This window comes from Ambystoma mexicanum, chromosome 3q, assembly GCF_040938575.1.
Source record: "Ambystoma mexicanum isolate Mex_15411 chromosome 3q, UKY_AmexF1_1, whole genome shotgun sequence".
In the NCBI taxonomy this organism is placed as follows: domain Eukaryota; kingdom Metazoa; phylum Chordata; class Amphibia; order Caudata; family Ambystomatidae; genus Ambystoma; species Ambystoma mexicanum.
In genome coordinates, this window is record NC_090926.1 from 1,124,694,909 (window position 1) to 1,124,714,940 (window position 20,032).

At 43.9% G+C, this 20,032-nt stretch overlaps 1 protein-coding gene across 10 annotated transcripts in view; it reads right to left on the bottom strand.

Moving 5' to 3' along the window:
* Positions 1-20,032, bottom strand: part of WIZ (WIZ zinc finger) — a 1,545,343-nt gene that overhangs the window by 290,967 nt on the left and 1,234,344 nt on the right. For 8 of the 10 annotated variants that reach the window (XM_069603913.1, XM_069603914.1, XM_069603912.1 and 5 more), the window contains 3 exons: positions 16,582-16,752; positions 13,561-14,058; positions 11,929-12,495 (listed from right to left, as the gene is read on the bottom strand). In XM_069603913.1, coding sequence (XP_069460014.1) covers positions 11,929-12,495; positions 13,561-14,058; positions 16,582-16,752 — 1,236 coding nt within the window. The remainder of the gene's footprint in view (positions 1-11,928; positions 12,496-13,560; positions 14,059-16,581; positions 16,753-20,032) is intronic. The other 2 variants (XM_069603910.1, XM_069603916.1) reach the window with 2 other exon arrangements.

A 20,032-nucleotide genomic window follows, 5' to 3' on the forward strand; every position in this document is an offset into this window, starting at 1 on the left:
ATGGGGGGTCTTCAAGTAAATTGTCCAAATTGTGTCACCCTTACCCCCAGCATTATTCCAGCTTAGAAAACAGCCAAGCAAATGCCACCATTTGTCCCCGCACAAGATAGTGACATGAAGATGCATGCACACCCAAATATCTCCAATTAGGAGAGCATCAGAGGCTCACACAAAACATCCACAATATTAGGCGAGGAGTTTCAGGAATATTTAACGAAGATAACAAAAGCAGTAAGAAGCATAGCAAAACAGATTGCACCACCCTTCACACGATAAAATGAAACTGATACCGTCACAGCCGCAGCAGACAGCCCCAATACACAACTCATGTCTGGGGAGATTGTGTACGTGCGCAGTTTTGCAAGGTGATGGAATGCTCCAATATTTCACAGCCCATATGAAGTAGTTTATTTTAAGTATATTGTACACCAACAGCAGTGAAGGGCCTGAAATACTGGATACATACGAAAAGCACGATAGCGCAAGGGGAGCAGCAGTTTGATAAAGAAATGGCTGCAACCTGAGGTAACTGAAGTACACCTACGTATGCCGTTGATTAAAGGATAGCAAACTAGAGGAGAGACACTAAGTGACGAAATATATTTTATTTCTGTCGGCATAAACGAAGGGGGTGGGAGTGAGGGAGTGAAAATGATACAAGACGGTACCCACCTAGTGTGGGATGGTTTTTAACTAATTTGGGCCCACAGACCTTACAACCCTACACAAAAACAAAACTATCAGACTGCCACTGATTGAGTACTTCCTGATCTGGAATTTAATGTGTACGATATGAACAATCCCAAACCCGATGCCGTAATGACGCCACATGTGAATGTCCATACAACCTCACTCACAACCTACCTCAAGTGGTGATTACGTATATGACAAAACACAAACCTCCACCGCAGTACCTGACAATGCTTTGGCAGCCGAGCAATGAGAGAAGTGCAAATGCAGCGACTGGAACATTCCCCATTCGCCAACAAATGCTACTAAAAGCCCAGGCTGGTCTAGGGAGGAACAGGAGATGGAAAAGGGGGGGGTGGAGCAGAAAAGGTACGATGCATATCACGGCCTGGGTTTAGATGCTGTGGAAGACCCACGCCACTCAGATCAAACAAATGGTATGCAGATATGAGCACAATGGCAAAACAAGCAACTAATGAGAGTTGCTATATTTGCTCCTTAATTCCCCATGCCTCTGGGACCCCCAAAGTTTTACTACCACAAGTAGCGCCTACTGCTGAGGCTCAGTGTCTTATTCATCTTGCATTGTGTAGAATTAGAAGCACCTACCAAGCGCACACTATTTCGTTACAACTACTGCAAAATGAAAAAACCTGCAACAGCAAGCCACAAGAGTACTCTGCGTGAAGGGGCCATTTTTTGTTATGGACAATGTTCACCAACAATAGGTGGCAAGAAGAGCAAGTAATGTACAAAGCAGAAGCCTTGCAAGGATAGGGAGATGAAAAATTACAATGGATCGAAGAAACATGCACTCCAATTTGGTCTCAGCACATAGTCAAACTAACATGGGTAACAGCTCTTGAAAAGCCAATCAAGATCCAACGTTAAATACAATACGAACTTTGCTTTCATGGTGAAGGGAAGGTACCCCGGGGTGCAAACAAACACTGCAACAATACACTAATTTTGCCCGACATGAAGAAACGATCAGCAGCTTTAATTGGCACTTACTGGGTGTGTGGGAAACAGGCGTACTTGCACCTCCCGCCGTCAAGGAGAGGTACGCATGCCCTGGCAATGCTACACTCGGCCCTGATGGTAATTCCTGAAAGCCAGATCCAAGGGGAGAGGGTGCCAGCAGAGATGTCCCAGGCACCCCAGTCAACAACTGAAGAACCCCCAAAGTATGATGTTTTGTCGGACGTGCAGCTGCAAGGCCGGGTGTCACAAAAACGGAGGGCATCAAATTACATTTCCACAGAATCTTCAGAACTCTTGGCACAAATCCCCAACAAATGAAAGCTGTTCAACTCAGCAGAGACATTCTTTGCCTCACTCATACCAAGCATCCAGGTTCGAGCGAACACCAAATGGCTACAGATTGTTCGCTGGGAGCTGATCCAGCTGGCCAACGACACTGAAGAAGGATTCAACGTCCTCAAAGTGAAACAGCGAGCCCTGCGGTTAATGACAATGCAAAACAGGTATGTGCTGGACCTGCTCACATCAATGGACAGTGGGGTTTTCCGGAAAATCGGGAGTGCATGTTGCACATTTGTGCCTTCTGCCGATGCAGACAATGGGACACCGTCACATGCGATAGCAGCGGTACACAGTCTCGGTGAAAGGATGAAGGGAGAGGGCAGCGTGCAGCCAAGCACATGGTTCAACAACCTGTTTGAGTGGGTCCAATCATGGCTAGGGATGGCCATGAAGCTCCCGATACCTGTCAGTCTTTTTTTCTGCTGATTTTTTGTGTGTGCCAGGTAGGACTAAGATGCTGTGCAAAGTCCATTCCTAACGGTGCAATGATATGAACGAAATGCTCAAGTAAAAACCGGAGCGAGCCCAGAATCCAAATATAGAATGACTGCAGTGTACCACACTGGAGACAGGGTAGACAACCTCTATCACACAACGATCAAGGAACCCTATGAATGAGAATGGTATTAGGCAGTATGGGTAGATTTAGCGGGAAATGATGGATGCATTTATATGACCTGTACTCCGGACCAATTTGCACGCAGAGGGGAGAGCCTTAGATCTGTGTGCAGGGCTTGAATGCCAATAAAGGGAACCCCAGCCTGGGATGAAGCAGTAGCTGCGGCAGAAGAACTGAAACGTTTGAGGGCCTTGGGGAATGCAAGGGAGGAAGAGTCGTTTGAGCTCCCCTACATTCCGAGCGAAGTGTATGGTATGCTCATACGATGGTTGGAAAAGTACCCTCGGCCAAGCCCCGAAGACGGTTGCAAGGTAGCCATTGAATGACACATACAATGCATCTCGCAAGACCCCAGGGACTCCAATTTTGTATTTAACCACAACTCCATCTTTGACAAGGCCGCACATGAAACCTTCAGTGGCAAGCCTGCATCTCTCCCATGCCCAGCAACCCCCCACCTCCTCCTCACTGTTCGCGCTGTGGCTGTCCTGTTGCAAGCTGACACCATCTCTCCTCTTCCTCTGAGATCATTGCCCTGTGTGTGACCGGGCCAGGGCCTGGCCCTTGAAAACCATTCGTCTTCACAAACCTGGCCCTGCTCAAACATTTCCCATCCTCAAGAGTTACTGTCTGCACGAACCTTCAATCCCTCACCCCATGGGCCACCCTCAATTGCTCCCCATATAACTAATCCTGAGCAAACAGATTATATTTTCTATGTACTGTCTAGTCCCAACACCCTTGTTTGATCTGCGAGGCACCTGATAAATGAGCTCCCAAAGTACATGGCAAGATAAGGCACCTGGACCACCACATCTCTGGCCCCTCAGCTCCAGGTCAAGAATGTATATCTATAGCTACAATTTATAGACAATAATGTGTTATGAGAAGTCGCGTGTGTCACAGTAAATCTTGCATGCCCATGATTACTGTGAAGTTTTGCTTAATAAGAATTATAACTGAACACGACGTAACCCGCCGCCCCTCCCCGATGAGCCCAGCTGCCCCAGAGGGCCTCAAGAAGTAACAAGTTCAACCCCAGCCAATCCAGCAGCAGCACCACTACACATCGTATAATATCTTGTTTAACTAAAGCAATGACATGTATGTGTAACCTGTAATAGCACACGTCGTAGATGACGCGTTTTTGACTGTTTTTTTCTGTATCATGGGCAGAGCGCTCTCGGAGTAGCAAGAGTCCTCTGCGTGCCCCATTTTATGTTTATATAAAGAATACCTTTCACTCACTCGCACTCTCTCCTGGTGTCATTCCCTACTGGGGTGTGTCCATTGGTATCCATTTATTCTGTTTTACTGTAATTGTGGGGAATGATCACTTCCATCCTGGCCAACCATCAGGCTAGACCACACAAATTCATTAACATTTTTTAATCCCAAGTATTTATCCCTTTCTATTTGCAGAGCCGGGTACACTTTTAAACACTTGTTATCTTTTCTAGGCAAAAGGCCCAAACGTTAGAAGTCTTTCCCTAGTCTTGAAGCTTAAGTGTTCTCAGCGGCAGAAGGAGGGAAGGTGGGGGCAAGGGGGGGGGGGGCTCACTAGGTCTCTAGTGTCCAACAAACAGGTCAGGATAGGCCCAGAAGTAGCAAAAGTCAGAGTTCCTAAGAAGACAGTTTAAAAGTATTTCACTTTAAAATTTAGAGAGGTTACAATAATCCAGGGACTCCAGCAGTGGGCTTGAGTGAACTGGATGAGAGGGCTCCCAATCACAAGAAACACCCCAAAGATACACAGAAATCACAGGCTTAATTTAAGTAAATACCCAAGCCAACACAGTACATCTGCACAGAAGAAGAGTATGCAGCGGGGGAAGACCCTAGGATCTGCCACCAAAAACCTGGTCGATTAATTCCTGGTAATCAAGACAGGACACAAAGAGATTTTGCAGTAGAGATCAACGGGGACCGTTTCAGGCAAGAGTTTCTTCGCAGCTGGATGCGGCCCTGTGGTTTTGGGCGCCCTTTTCAGGGGCTAGGAGCATACTGAATATCGCTGATCAGCTTCTAGTCTCTAATCTGGTCCCGCACTCTTGGTAAGGGGACTTCAAGGACTTAAAATAGTGTCTCTGGAGAGCCAGGGGGAGGCCAACAAAGTTTCAGATCGATTTGTAAGACCATGCACCACACAATGGCTTGAGGTCCCAGGGTATTGCCACCCTGCAAGGTCGCGGCACAACGTGGGATGGCTCAAAATGCAGGTCTTGAGTCTAGTATCTCACCAGGCTCTTGGTTGGGGTTGTTTTCGTGAACCCCAGGTCACTTGGAAGGGAGGGTAATAGCAGGTGCCGGTTACACAGCAGGCTCTCTGGGTTTCAGCTCCAGTGGTCGACAGGTCAGCAGGTTCGGAGTATTTAACAGGAACTACAGCACAACTTCTGCAACTCTTCCTGCATTTTACAGAAAAGGGCAGTCTGGTTGTCCTATCAGGAAAGCCAGATAGCGCCCCTCCTCCCACCATCCCTCCCTCCCTCACTGGGATTTGTTCCCTTTCTGGCAAGGTGAAAGACAAAGGGTTGCAAAATGTTGGACTCCTCCCTGGCTTCCTGCCTTCTCCGATGCTCTAAACTACAATCCAGCAAGAGATGGCGCAAAACGAAGGATGCCACCAAACAGAGGCCCCTCTGTGCCTTACTGAGGCTGAAAGAACAGTCTGCGAGTAAAAATTACTAAAAGTCATAAAAAGGTAAAACCACTGCCACCAGCCATTCAAGCAAACTTGTTACAGGCAAGTAAGAAAGGGGATACATTGGATCCCCCCAGCACTCCACATAAGGTGGGATCCTGGCTCACTATATAAAAAGTAAATGGTAATGAAAATTCCTCTTTACTACTGGGGAACTCTAGTTCAAAGTACATGAAAGAGAAATTAACAGGGAGCCCATAGGGGCAACCAAGCCTAAGCTCACAAGTTGTAGGAAACTAACTTAAACCATACACTATGGAGAGACATGAGAAACCCGTAAAAAGGACTAGGTGGGAGGGGGTAAAAAGATTGCTCTTCACCTAGTGACAAGGTAAAATAGTTAACTAGTCAAAGCAAAAAGTTATGGGGTTGACGGGTCAGGAAGATTTTCATCAATACCTAACAAGCCCTAATAACTAGAACTGATCTTTAATGTGGCCCAAGTCTCCTTGCAACATGGAAAGGTGGTGTAGTAATTCCAATTTCTAAATAGATGAGGTCTATTCTATTAACAGAATTAATAGGTTCAATTGAGCTACTCAGTAAATAGAATCCTATGGCAGAAGGATCAAAATATGCAGTCAGACCGGGTGTTCTCATCTCAGTATTCTCTATACATACACTGCAACTCTTTATCATGCGTTTCAAAACAACTTTCATGATATCATAGGCTCATCAAGGTTCATGAGTTGACCATTTGTAAAATGCCCAATTGTCCTTTTAATTATCATTTCATGAAAGACAGTAACAATCTCGTCAGTGTCCAATAGTGTGCCAATGCATTTTGGAATATTGTCGCAAAGCGTTACTGTCATGCCACCAAAGTCTCTGACCTATAATCACATCAATTAAACTGTGTTGAACTGCAAGAAGAGCGGTGTATAGTTTTTTTTAAATTGGGATAAAATGGCCATTTTTTTTCACCATTACTCATGCATTTAAACTACTGCCTTGCGGGTGCGTACATGATTTGTATCTATTTTTGCACTTGTAATTCATACTCTGATGGACCTATAATATTATGAAAGTTGTTTTGAAACGGATAAAGAGTTGCAGCTTATGTACAAAGCATACTGAGAGCACTCTGCCAACTGAGTGGCAACGCTCGTCTCCTTGCACCCATCCCCATTTCTAAACCATTAAATCCTCAGTAGACTGATCAACTCACATCGGCGGTGGTGGACCGCATGATAATTAATACCCAGGTACCCCCTCATAATCTAATTGGCAAGATAAAAAAAACACAATAGGGTTGGGAAAGAAACACTACTTTAAAGCAAATATAGTGCTAAGCCTGATGTGAGAGTTAACTTATGGGGTTGGCAGGAAGTAATCTAAAGGCTGTTCCCAACCAGGCGATTGGACATGGGAGGATCACATCAACCAGAATACTGAAATGGCTGCATGACTTGCGACCATTCATTCATTTACCTGGTTACTAGATACATTTTTGCTTCCGGCTTGGACAAATTCAGGTTATGGAAATGCATCCACAGCTATATCTGTACTATACTATAGATCACGGTTTGGGCTAGATGAATATTTAGTAATAAGCATACAATGTCTAAAGGGACATGCTTCCATGAGTGGAAAAGTAGTTCTGTCTCCAGGCCCACACAAACATTGAGAGTATAGAGGAGAGTTATATATTTGGCTTCTTAAAAGGATCATGCTTAGAGAGAGAGAGTTGATCCGTAAACTATTTTGTAGAAACGGATTGTCTCCATTTCCCTTTTTAAAAGATAGGCACTAACAGTGCTTCCGTCCATGTTTTGGGGATTTGTTTCTTTGCCTGGCATTGGTTGAAAATTTTGGTTATTAAAACGGACCATCCCTGAGGATGTTGCTTTAGGTCCATGTTAGTTAGGCCATCCGGTCCCGGTGCCCTAGATGTTTTCAGTTTCAATATTGTGGCCAAAATCTCATCTTGATCTGCGAGATCAGCCCATGTTGTCACCATGGGAGATGTATAGTTTCCAGTAGTTTCAGGCAAGGATGCGAAGTGGGCTGCGAAGAAGGTTATCCAAGTCAATTCCAATATTACATTTGATAGTTGATTGGTTGTCTCGTTGCTTTGGTTTTTAATCAGCGCCCAGAAATCTCTCGAGTTTTTTGATGTCAAGGTTTTCAGCATCCGGCATCATTCTGATACATGGCCCCTTTATGATGTTTCAGCCATGCTCTGTATGATTTAGCGGCAGCTATGGCAATTTCCTTTTGTTCAATATTGTCGGAGACTCTGGCCAAACGCCTCAGTTTGCGGACTTCTCTTCTCAAAAAAAAAACAGTTGAGCATTGTATTCGTGGGTCTTATTTTCATTAGATGGAATTTGTTTTCTCTGCTTTTTCCTGTACTTCACGAACAATGGGAGATAATTTGGTCTGATTTGTGAGGACGTAGTGGATTAGTCTTCCGCAGCAAATTTCTGGGAGATCTCCTTGATGTTTATTGCAGTGAGTTGGATTTGCGAAGACTTACGTGATACCTCCAAGTCAAATGGATAGGTTTCTTTTGGAATGCTCACTGACTCAAAAGTCATTGACAGCAGATTATGGTCGCTGGCTTTAGTTCTGAAGACTTCATAGAGATCTACAGACGATAGAAGAGAATGTGAAATGAATATGTAGTCCAGCGTTGCTGAGGTGTCAAGTCGTTCCCAAGTTGGAATCATTGGAAGGTGGCCTCGAAGTGTTGCCACGTTATGAAAATTTCTGGAGTCCATAAACTCTAACCATAGTACACCTCGTTCTAGAGATGACGAAGAATGGGTGCTAGTCAGGGGTTGCTCACACCTAGCGTTTAAATCCCTGCAGATGACAATGTGGTCAGTGGCCAATTCGGTGGTAAATTTGTCTAGGGTGTCCGCGACAGCACTACAAAAGTCGGTATTGTTTGGTCTTTGCGGATTCCAATAGACGTTTATGATGGCTAGATTGGATTTTGTTTTCCCTCGTGATGACTTTTCTGGGTGAAGCCACTCTGTCTGTAGAGCCAAAATGCCATAGGTTTCTGGCACTTTCTTTTTGATAGAAATGCCAGATCCAAATTTGACTGCGGTTAAGAGGCCTGATGAAGGTCTGCCAAACATGCCCTTACTCGCTGGAGAAATACAAGTTTCGTATCCGTCGATCATTGGTTGTTCCATCAACCAGGTCTCCTGGAGACAAATTATGTCAAACTGCGGCAGGTCAAATGCGTCTAATTTGGTCAAATGTTCGTGGCCTCTCGTGTTCCATGAACACATAGATGTTTCCTTAGATTGAGGCTCTTGGAGAGGTTCAGAAATTATGTGGCAGGTCGACGTTGCGGAGACATTTCGTTGTTATTTTTGAGGATTTGGATTCAGAACCTTTTTCAACCATCTCCATGGACCCAAAGGTTCACGTTTTCTTTGTGGAACCACTCAGAGCTTTGATCGCTCGAAGAGCCATTTCTTCGATTTTTCTCCCATCTGTCGTTCTTTCTTATATTTTCTGTATATTTTGGTTTCTTGTAATTTGCGTTTTCATTCGTTGCATAGTATTTTGATTGGAATCTCCCTCGCCGGCTATCTCCGTCCTCCTTATACATCTCGCCTCTTTTCTTTATGATCTAGACTTCTGTGTTCGTTCGATGGTCAGTCTGTTTTTCTGTCGATCTACTCGAGGGATGTGTGCTTTTGTCCGCTAACACTTATTTCCGTGAGAGCAATCCCCATTTTGTTCAAGGCGAGAATAACGTCTTGTTTTAGCTCAGTGCTTGCAGCCTTTGTAACATGGAGGCATGCTATGTGCCTTAATATAATCCTAATACACCCAGAGTTCTCCCATATAGCCACACACCTAGGCTCGTGACAAGCCTGTTTCTTAATGTTACCCAAGCAGGACGATATAGGATTGTTTTAATGTCATCTAATTTAGGACAATCCATCATTGTTTTTAATGTTATCTAATCTAGTCCAAACTAATTCAAATTTAGCACTCAAATAGACCAGCAATACCATTGCCCATCGCTAGAACCCTGACCACTCTAGACTATACCACATCCATCAGCCAAAGGATAAGCCGACTTTGAACCGGCATAGTGACCACGGTGTTAGCTTCTCGCAAAATCATCATGGCCTTCATCCATATCAAGGAGGATTGAATACCCTCCACAGGAGGTGCATTCACCCCTATGGGCAACGGTCTAGCTAACATTGGCTGCTCTCGCCATTACCCTCTCCCATGCCCCACCCGGTTTTTACCCAAAACATCCCCTTTCCCACATACCATATCCCTCAAGATCATTCTCAGCAATCCCAGAAGTAGTATCACGACCACAACTAAACCCAACTAGAGGGTGTCTGTGCTAATAGTACCTATATCTTCAGTTACACCACCACCCCAAGAAGTGGACTACATTGTGCAACTCGCCTCAAGTCCAGACTGCCACTACACAGACTGTATCCTGTACTAGGGTACCCTAGTACCCTAGTACAGGATACACCAGGCGCACTAGACTAGCATCACGACTCAGCCACTGTCACAGCAGGAGCCATGCTCATACGCGTACCCATCTCACCAATGAGCAGCCCCACTACCAAAGAGACTAACTGTAGCCCTGTAGCCACACCCACACTACAAAATAACATGACTAATAACCATCCTATGTCGCCAACACTCCCCCAAGCCTTCACGCCATTGCCTACGCCCTCCCCAATGCTCAAGGCGCCCTCCTTAATACGTGCTCTCTAGGAGCCCATGCCATTGAGACATACGACCACATAGATCAACAACTAGACTTCATGGTAGCCACCGAAACCTGGCTGCACCAAGCCTCTGGCCCCCTACTCACACTGGCCATTCCCACTGACTTAACTATAATTAGGACTGACCGTCCCAATTCAGTGGGAGGGGTTGCAATTATTGCTAAAACCAGCATTCAACTCAGACCATGCCCATTAGACACTATAGAAGGTCACAAGCTGCTTCTCATTAAACTGACAACGGACCCAAAAACTACTCTGAACTTCATCATTTACAGAGCGCCCAACCATGCTAACCACCCATAAACCGAAATCCCACTACTCGTTACACCATGCATCAAGCCTAACACCAAATGTAGTATTCTAGGTGACATCAATCTAGGTTTTAATGATGCTCAAAGACCATAAAGCCAGTGCCCTCCAGACATACCTCACTGATATGAACTTCACCCAATTAGTGACAGAACCTACAGATAACTAAACTAAAATTGATGGGTAAGTCTCAATTTGCACCCAAAACTTCCTGTCTGTTTAAGTGGAGGCCAGGATGACAAAGCACCAGATGACCCAACTAGTGTTTTTGACCAACTGCATATCTTTGCTCCATTTCCTTAGGAATACAAAATACAATCCATCACAGAAAATATGGTATTCAAGTCACTGAAGTACATGGTCTGCATATGCAGCCAACCTTAACAAGACAGGGGAAAGTAAACTGCCAAGTAATAAGGAACTACATACGATCACCTTTTCCCTTTAGGACTAGTGTTTTTCATCATTGTGAAATGGGCAAGTTCCGCAAGCCCATATCAGCAATAAAATGATTAGTTGGGACTAGTTACAGTCGTGTGAAGAACCGTGAGGAGGGAAGATTTACAACTTATGCTTGTCAGAGAAGACAATGTTTATCCTAATAAAAGAACGACGGCAAATCGTTTTAAAAAGCCATTATAAAAACCGCCAATAAGTGGTGAGAGTGGTTAAATTACAATTAGAAGTTTCCGCATGTACTAGTTGACATATTAGCAGATCTTAAAAACACAGCTGGTTTGTGGTGCCGGTACATCCATTTGGACAAAACCACGCATTGCTCAAGGACACAACCACGCATTGCTTAAAAACAGACTGGTCCTCTATAGGGGAACGCAATTCACTATTGCCAAGGTTTCTTCCTCATTAATTGCCATAGATTCAAGAACAACGAACGTTCCAGGCCATACATTGGGATAATCTTCAAGGATTGCAAATATTCCGGGGTTGTGAAACTATGATGATTTGTGGGAAGAAAGCACATTGCGACAAATGACATGGAAGGGAGATTTGGAGTTTCGGTGTGGCAATGGAGGGTGTAGGGCATAGTTCTTCACATGAGTTCCTTGGGAGGCCAATCAGTACAGAAGTATAGCAATGCATCTAGCCAATCGCACAATCTAAGAGACTGCATACCAGACAGTAAAGGCTGCAATCCTTTACCTTGAGGGTAAAGGATTATATTCATAACGGTGCACTGGTGAAGTCCACGGTAATGGTCCATATAAATGTTAAAACATAAAAAGGGAGGGATTTACCCATGAAAAGAGAGGGTAGATGGAAAACCCAGACAGAATATTGCAGGTTCACACCAGCTACTCCGAAAGTAATTTAGACTTTCTGTGCAAAAGGGGAAGAAAGGGGGCTGCACAGAATATTAACATCAAATATGTTATCTAAACGCATATATCAGAAAATTTAAATGACTACTAGTTTAATATAGGTTAACAAAATGCCTACAATGCCACATTTCTAGAACTGACTGCTCTCCGCCTGATACTTTCCTCCCAACCCCCACGCCCCCTTACGTTTATTTAAACAGGAAACCTTACACAGATTAATGGGAGACATCTCACTTGGCGAGGAAGGCCAAAAGGTGCCTGGAGGCAGGTTGTGCTTCCTCTGCATGCCGGACTGCATTGTAGGACGGGAAATGTATTGCTTCACTTTCTTTGGTGGGAGAGAGGAGTGTGATGGAAACATAGCATGCTGCTTGCTGAAAGGCCTCATTTGCGGAGGCAGATGGTGTTTCGTTATGCCTCCTCCTGCCGCTGGCAGCAGCATTTTTTTCATGCTGCCTCCTCCACCGCCCAGCAAGGACATGGACTCCATTGATCCTGCTGCAGCTGAGCCCATGTTCTTTGGACTGGGCTTTTCCGAGACGCCGACGGCCGCTAACAATTTCCTTTCGCTGGGCCTGAGCGACAGGAGGCGGCTTTGGAAGTCGTCGCTCGTGATGAGTTCATTTAGAAGGTCGACGGGCGACCCTTTGGAGTCAGGGTCGCTCACTCCGAGGTGTCGCAGGTGGGCTCTGGCGTGGCTCGACAGCCCCTTCCTGGTTTCAAACCAGGCCCCACACAACTGGCAGTCAATTTCACTGTCAGGGTCGTCGTCTACAGCTATGGAAACGAGAAAACAAATGGGTGCATAAATAGGGGGTTACAACCCTACAGGGAAGTGTGTTCTCAGGGGGACAAAAGGTTTGCTACACATAGTAACATGCCATCATTTGGGAAGAGAAGTGCAGAATAACCAAATCTGCAGCCGTATTGCTTTACATTTCGTAACAAACTAGGGCTTCAGCTGGCAATGGTCTGAGATTAAGCAGGACATGGTATCAACATGTTTGAGGCAATTGCAGTGCAACTTAGAGGTGGTCACAACCGCAAGGCACATTTGACTATTTACTTCACTTGACATTAAATTGTCACATGAAGGACCGCTTTTAGGTGGAGCTATTCCACAGCCCTAGCTTATTTCCCATTAAACAGCACACATCAGGACAATGCTATAATTTGAGAAATTCCCACTTGGCCAGGCACTACAATGGGCAGGCAAATAAACAAGCCGCCTGATCGTATCGAAAAGGCAGGTAGGAAATAAAGTGTTAGTTCATCTACAGCAGGACAAAGTAGCAGTTAATCACTGCCACTCCACTGACTACATGACGAACTAATTCGATTTGCTACTATATCCTAAACTCCCTGAACGCCATGGATCAGGTAGGCCTATGCTTTTTAAGAGTTTTGCAATGAGTTTGTGGCAATCAATCTGGAGAGAAAGGTCTCTGCCGTTAGCTGCTACTAGGTTTTTACTAGTTCATACATTTTTAAACCTCCAGATAAGCTTGCACTCAGATTGGAAGAATGTGTTACTACAGCAAATAATCTGAGAACAGTTCCCATCTTGGAACGAGTCACGTCCCGCCCACCCGCCAAGTGCCCCTCCTGGAGAGGAAATAATCACCATCTGTGCTCCACAGAAGACACAAAATAACACAATTTAATCACACATGGTGATGCATGCAGGAACAAAAGCCAGACCACTGTCAAAACTAAGCATGAATACAATGCCAGCCCACAAAGTCCAGCTTTGCCACTTTTTTTTTAAATCAAAGACTTACCCTGCAATAGACCCCACCAGCCCCTGCAGTCATCAAAAAATTCTGAGAAAAGCAAACTCACTTAAGTTCAGGGGACCTTCGTCATCGGACATGTCCCACTGTGATCTCGGCGAGCTGTGTAAAGGGCTCCCATGCATCTTCATGTTCTTTTCCTCCAGATTCTTATGTGTGGGAGAAGCGGAAAGATGAGGATGCACCTTCTTCATCAATGGGGATCCAGACTGTGGATGGTTCTTGGGGGAGAACCCAGGGGGAGATTTGATGGCTCTGTTGGTTGGTGTATCTGGAGGTCGATGTAAAGGCTGCAGAGGTTGCCGCAGGCTCATTGTGTCCTCCTTTGGTGGGGAGCTGGATTTCTTGCTGAGGGAAGGGGACGATGGGTTAATTTCAGGTATAATTTTAGTCTGTTTGGCCAGCTCATATAACAGGTCAATAGGTGCACCACTGCTCTCGGACTCCACCACTCCCAACTGACGAAGGTGGGAGCGTGCATGGCTGGATAACCCTTTCCGTGTTTCAAAGCAGGCACCACACACCTCACATGTTGTGAGGGTTTGTACTGTAAAATAAAAAAACAAAAAGGGTGCATTAGAAAGGGGATGCACACTATACATCACGTGCAATTGGGTAGCATGTAAATGGGGCCGCTCAGGGTTTGCCTTTGTGCATTTAGTGGTGGGGACCGCCCACCAGCCATCAAAAGAGTGTCATGGCATGTGAACTTGATGAAAAAGAGTAACCATTAAAAGGTAACACAATCATTCTATGAGTGGGCAAGACACCCAATTATTTTGAATTAAAACGTTATTAATAAAATAGTTGACAGCTAGCAAAAAATGCTGTCGACAACTTATCAGTCCTCTGCCATTTTCCAAGCCAAAAAAAACCCATGGTAGTATTTTCAACGTTGTGGCAAACATTTATCTCGCTGTAGTTGTTTTGCAAGATGCTTCCAAGCCCTTAAGGAGGTGGTGACGACAGGAGAGAAAGTGCAATCTATACAGCTATCAAAGCCTTAAAACGTACGTAAAAGGCTGCACTTACTTTAATTTGAAAGCAAGAAGTGCACTTGCCTGCTAATCCCTCCCGCGAATAGCAGCAGTACAAGAGGTTGCGCTAATATTACCTCAATAAACAGAGGCACGTCAAATCAATAGTATTGCCTTAGTATGCCACTGGATGGTTTGCGGGTTAAGAGTTGTAGCACTAGCAGAGTCCTGGCGCTCTTCAGCAAGAACAATTCAGTGCATTGCACTTTCTCCACAACACTTTCTAAAGTTGTGTATAAGTTGTGTATTAGAGTAATAGCACTAATACAATACGTAGCACCACTACCTGCAGTTGAAGTAGCACTACTGCCAGTTGTATTAATATTGCTACTACGATATTCAGTAACAATTGTATTACTAACAGTAGCAGTAATAGCACTATTACAGAGTCAAAAGTAGCAGAATTACTTCTCCTCAGAGCAGTAATACTACCCACCCACTAGCACAATTACAAGTGGTACTACTAATGTTAATAGTAATCTAATCTGGAGGCTAGTAGTAGTAGTACTGATGCTGCTACTCATAGTAATAATACCAAGTAAGCCCTATTTCTATTAGTAGAAATATTGCTCTACTGGTACTACATCTACTGGTAGTAGTGATAACACTAATGGCAGTAGTACTGCAACATTGGTGTTAGTGTTAAAGATACTAGAGCTATTACTACTAATTATTGATGTGGTTGATGCTGCTTCAAATGAGTTAGTACTACTCCCAACACCAGCAGCAGTAATACTAGTAACTACTGGTAGTAGTAAGAATAGCAACAGTACTTGTAATAAGACTACTGGCCGTAATACTAATGTAACCTTTTTTGCATTCGATTTTTATTCATAAATTACCTAATAAACACAGTGCATAGCATAGTTCACAGACAAACTATTGTAGTAGTATAGCTACGACTGCTGGTAATAGTAATACTTCCTTTAGCACATTCTCCATTATTTTATGTTACAGAGGCTACATTTATCTGTACTGGTAACTCACACACAGTTGAATTGTAATGCTCCATATTTTATTTATTTATTCTTGTTTTTAATCATTTATGATTTTTACAAGATTGTTTATACAAAAGCATTTTTACACATTGATTCAGGATACACTATTTTACACAGAATTAGATAAAGATTTTTACAATTTCTTCCTGTTAATGATTAAATTCATCAAGTGCCCATTCATGCTATTTAGTTAATCGTCTGCTATCATAGGTAAGCAAAGATTATTCACAAAATTTGCAGAGGCAATGAGTAAACTCATATTAGTTGAGTTTAACAAACAAGACCATCTCAAACAAGGATGGACATTAGCAACAGTAGAATGTTAAATATGCTCCATATATTTGTCCCCTAATATACATACATATGCACACCATGGCTATGAATATACTAGAGTCCTAATTACCCTTTCAGCACTCCAGCATCCATTTCAACTGACATAACAGAGTTCAGACATCTTGTATTTGCTACTCAATTTGCGCTCCATATTTAAATCACTATTCAAATCAATTAATTTCCTCTCATGCTACCCAATGAAGTTCAAGGGAAAAGGCAAAATAATATATCAATCTTGGGAGTCTTGCAACAACAGAAAGTCATGTCTGGTCTTATACAGCACACTAGTGGCGCTTTGGTGCCCTTCCTGTGTGGCTCTGAAAGAAAGGCAAGGGCAGGTTGTTAATGGGGCAGATGGAGCAGCCAATGTGATTCCAGGGGTGTGGATTGCAGAACGTGAGTGCGATTCTACACGGTTAGTAGCAGATACAAACTGGCATCAACAATCCTTTGGATCGTTAACTTGTATTGAAAAGGTTTTAAAGTAATACAAGTTACGGCAAAAAACAGGGAGGGTGGACAGACTAATTGAACTCTATTTGTAGTCCCTACTATGGCCATGCTCAAACAGTTTTAAAAGTAGCCTCAAATCACTTTAAATCCGAAAAGTAATTGGTGATCTAATTAACAGATTCACTTTAATCACCACAGTAACAGCAGCAATGAAAAATGTACTTCAATTCCAACCCGGAAACAACTCACGTTTCGAGTCCTGCAAATCCAGCTTGTTGCCAATGGGGTCTGGAGATAGCCTACTGCCCAATCTGCTAGGGGTCTGGTCAAGTGGCATAGGTACCAAGGGGAGAACATTCTTTTGGACAGGTGCCGAGCCAACATCCATGGCCACCATTTCTTCTTCCTCCAATCCCAGAGCTAAGGGTAGAAGACAAACTCAGAAGCAAGAAACAAAAGAGCAAAATACCCAAACATTTAAACCAGTTTAAACAATATACACATCAAGGTAAAAACAACGTAAGAGTTTAAGCTCAACAGCCAACCATGGAACTCATTCGAGATATACTGAAAGCTTCATTCACTGTGGAATTTAGGATAGAAACACAATTAACTAACTGAGCAGTTGTCATGAGCGCATCAAGCTGCTGCATAAAACAATCTTAAAATCAGATAAAAACACATTTTTATATAACCTTGTATAGCATATTTTCCCTGGTTATGAGCCCCATTAAAGCCAGGCATGTGGTACTTCATGTATCCACCTCGGATGAAAGCCATGGAATTCAAACTTGTGACTGTAAATTGCACAGGGATACAACGTATTTACAGCTAGTCTTCGATACCTTACCGGCTTATCAAAGTAGACCTCCAGACCTCTTCCCTGCTTGAAAACCAACCCTTTGTCAATATCCCACTTTGTCTGCGTTATATGCTCCGGCTGGTAACTCAATGCATGAGAAAATCCCCCTTACGTGCAGTAAAGTACAATTTTAGGTCGGAAACAAAAATCACACACACAAAAAAATATTTAAAAAAAAAAAAAAAAATCACTTGGCGTTAACACCAAAGGCAGAACGAAATGTAATTACCAGCAAAAAATAAAAATAAAAAAAACCCACCAGGATCCTTGCACAAAAAAAAATACAAAAATTAAAAAAAAGGGACCCTTGAAAAGCAACACTGACGTTGCGGATTCCAGCCGAGAAGCTAGTATCCACATTGTCTGTCTTTTATTCCCAGCCTTCCCACCAGAGATCCAGCCCGCACCCTCCTTCACCACACACAAATTACCTGCTGTGGCTCAGTTTGGCTTAGTTTGCATGTTGCAGGCCTTATAGACAGACATTTGACGCACAGCACATTCTGCTTTTATCTTCACAGCCTACACGGCGCATACAGGTTTTTAGCAGTGGAGCATGCTCTTGCAACAAATATATAAGCAAGAGTTTTCTACTCAAATCACATGCAACCAAATGATGGCAGAAAAAAAATATATATCGGAGGAAATCTACACGGAAGTGATTATGTGTACCTGCACATGTAGAGTAAATCAACGCCCCTAGACTCCGCCTTTCCAACTCGGGGAAAAAACAGTAATACTACGACCCAAACACTAGGCAGTGGCCCATCTAACAGATCCACAAGCCTCAACAATTTATATACCACAACTGCTATATGGTATAGGCATGCGCTTTGTAAATGACATGGTAATAATCTTTTGTCTGATAGATTCATGTTCAATGATACATCCCAGGACTTGTATCAACATTTGATATTACCGATACCTGAATCATTTTAGCTGTGGCACAAAGCTCTACAGAAGCAGAGACCCTTAAGTTGCAAGGTGCCAGAGAGTCGCGAACTTGTGCTTGCAATGTTATTTGAAGGTCCATCCTATCCCTCACCACTCAAAGGCCATCGGAATGCTGCTCTTCAGGACAATGCGCTGAAATTTACAAGGACTCCACACTGATTTTCTGCTCCTTGTTTCACCATGAACCTCCAGCAGGGTTGCAGCATCACACCAAGTCCCGGTGCTGCCGCAAAACCTTGTGGCCATTGAATGCAGAAGACCTGTGAGAGACGTTTTTGGAGTTGGTCTGTGACTACAGGGTAAACAAACAAGCAGTGATAAGGCCCCCTGCCGCAACCAACATCTGACCAACTTCTTGCCCTGCCAAGGGAAGCCGCTGCATGATGGGCAGAGTTCACAGCCCGCCACCGAGCACCCTTTTCTGAACCAAAAGTAACCCTTAGAATGTATTATATGTTAAGTGGTGTTGCCAGACTGCCCCTTTTCCTCATCTGCCAGATGCTGGGTGTGTTGCGCATTGGAATTAAATGTACCTATTTGATACAAAGATTTGTATTTATTTTAAATACAGGGATGCCAATTTCGATCAGAAATTACTTAAAAGAACACTTTTACAGCGGGCGTAAGTATTCCATGAAGGGTGACCATAGAACAGCATTAAGATGGGAACAAACAGTGAGCCAGCTTACGATGGTGTAAAAACCTGGGACATACCAGAGACACATGAACTGTATATATGAAAACGGGTAACTTTACAAAGGTAACATTAACGTAAGGATACAAGCGTTTGAAAAGAAATGGGAGTGCTAATAAAACATGCAAAATTACATTAAGCATCACTGGAGGGAGTGGAGGGGTAAGGTAGTGAGGATGGGGTGGGCAGGGGGTGGGGGGGAGAAGGGACGAGGAGCTCCCTCTTTAGCAAGTGAAGCTTAATCAGAGCTTTAAAGAGATCCACAGTTGGGCTGGAGTTGATTGTTATGTGCAGTGGGTTCTAGCAGTGCGGGCTAGTATTGGTAAAGCAGGAGGAGGCACGGGGACATGTTAAGTACAGAGGAAGATTGGAGGGAACGAGATGGTGAGTAAGCCGAGATCCAATCAGACAGGTGCTGAGCAGAAAGATATTTGATAACTTTGTAGATTAGAAGGAACTTGAAAGAGAGCAGATGTGCGTGGGACAGCCATCCAGTATATTGAAGATCTGGATAGGATGTAGAGTGCGGGTAGCAAAGTTTAGGACTGTCTAGTGGAAGGAGACAAAAGGCGTAGATTTGAGCAGTACTCCAGTTTGCTGAGCACAAGAGGGAAGATTCGAGTTTCTGTAAAGTGGTTAGTAAGGGAAGGATGCATTTTCCAACTGTTGAGGAGGTTGATACGAGCAGCAGAGGAAGTGGCAGTGATGAATTTTTGCAGTCGTGGTTAGCTATCAAAGAGGACACCAAGATTGCTTGCCTTGGGTGAGGGAACAAGACAGTTAGGCGAGAAGGAGCTAGGCGAGGGTTGGAACTGGAAGCTGGGAGAAAGGGCTTCTGTTTTTGAACAGTTCAGCATAAGGCAGCAGAGAGCCACCCAGTGACAAATTGCAGCAAGACAGCTCGTAATCTCGTGCGAGATTGCTGGGGTGAAGGAGGTAAATAGAAAAAACATTTGGGACTCAACAGCAAACAGGTGATAGTGAAAGGCAAAGGATGGGGGTAAGTCCTCTTAGGGAAGAGGTATAGAGGGTGAAGAACAGAGGTCAAAGGACTGATCCTTCGGGTATGCAGACAAGGGTTGGTGGGGCCAAATGTTTGAGAGTTTCATGAGATGTTAAAGGATTAATGTTACAGCTAGGAGACGATCCAGGCAATAGGAGATTTTCAAAAGCCAAGGTCGTGGAGACGA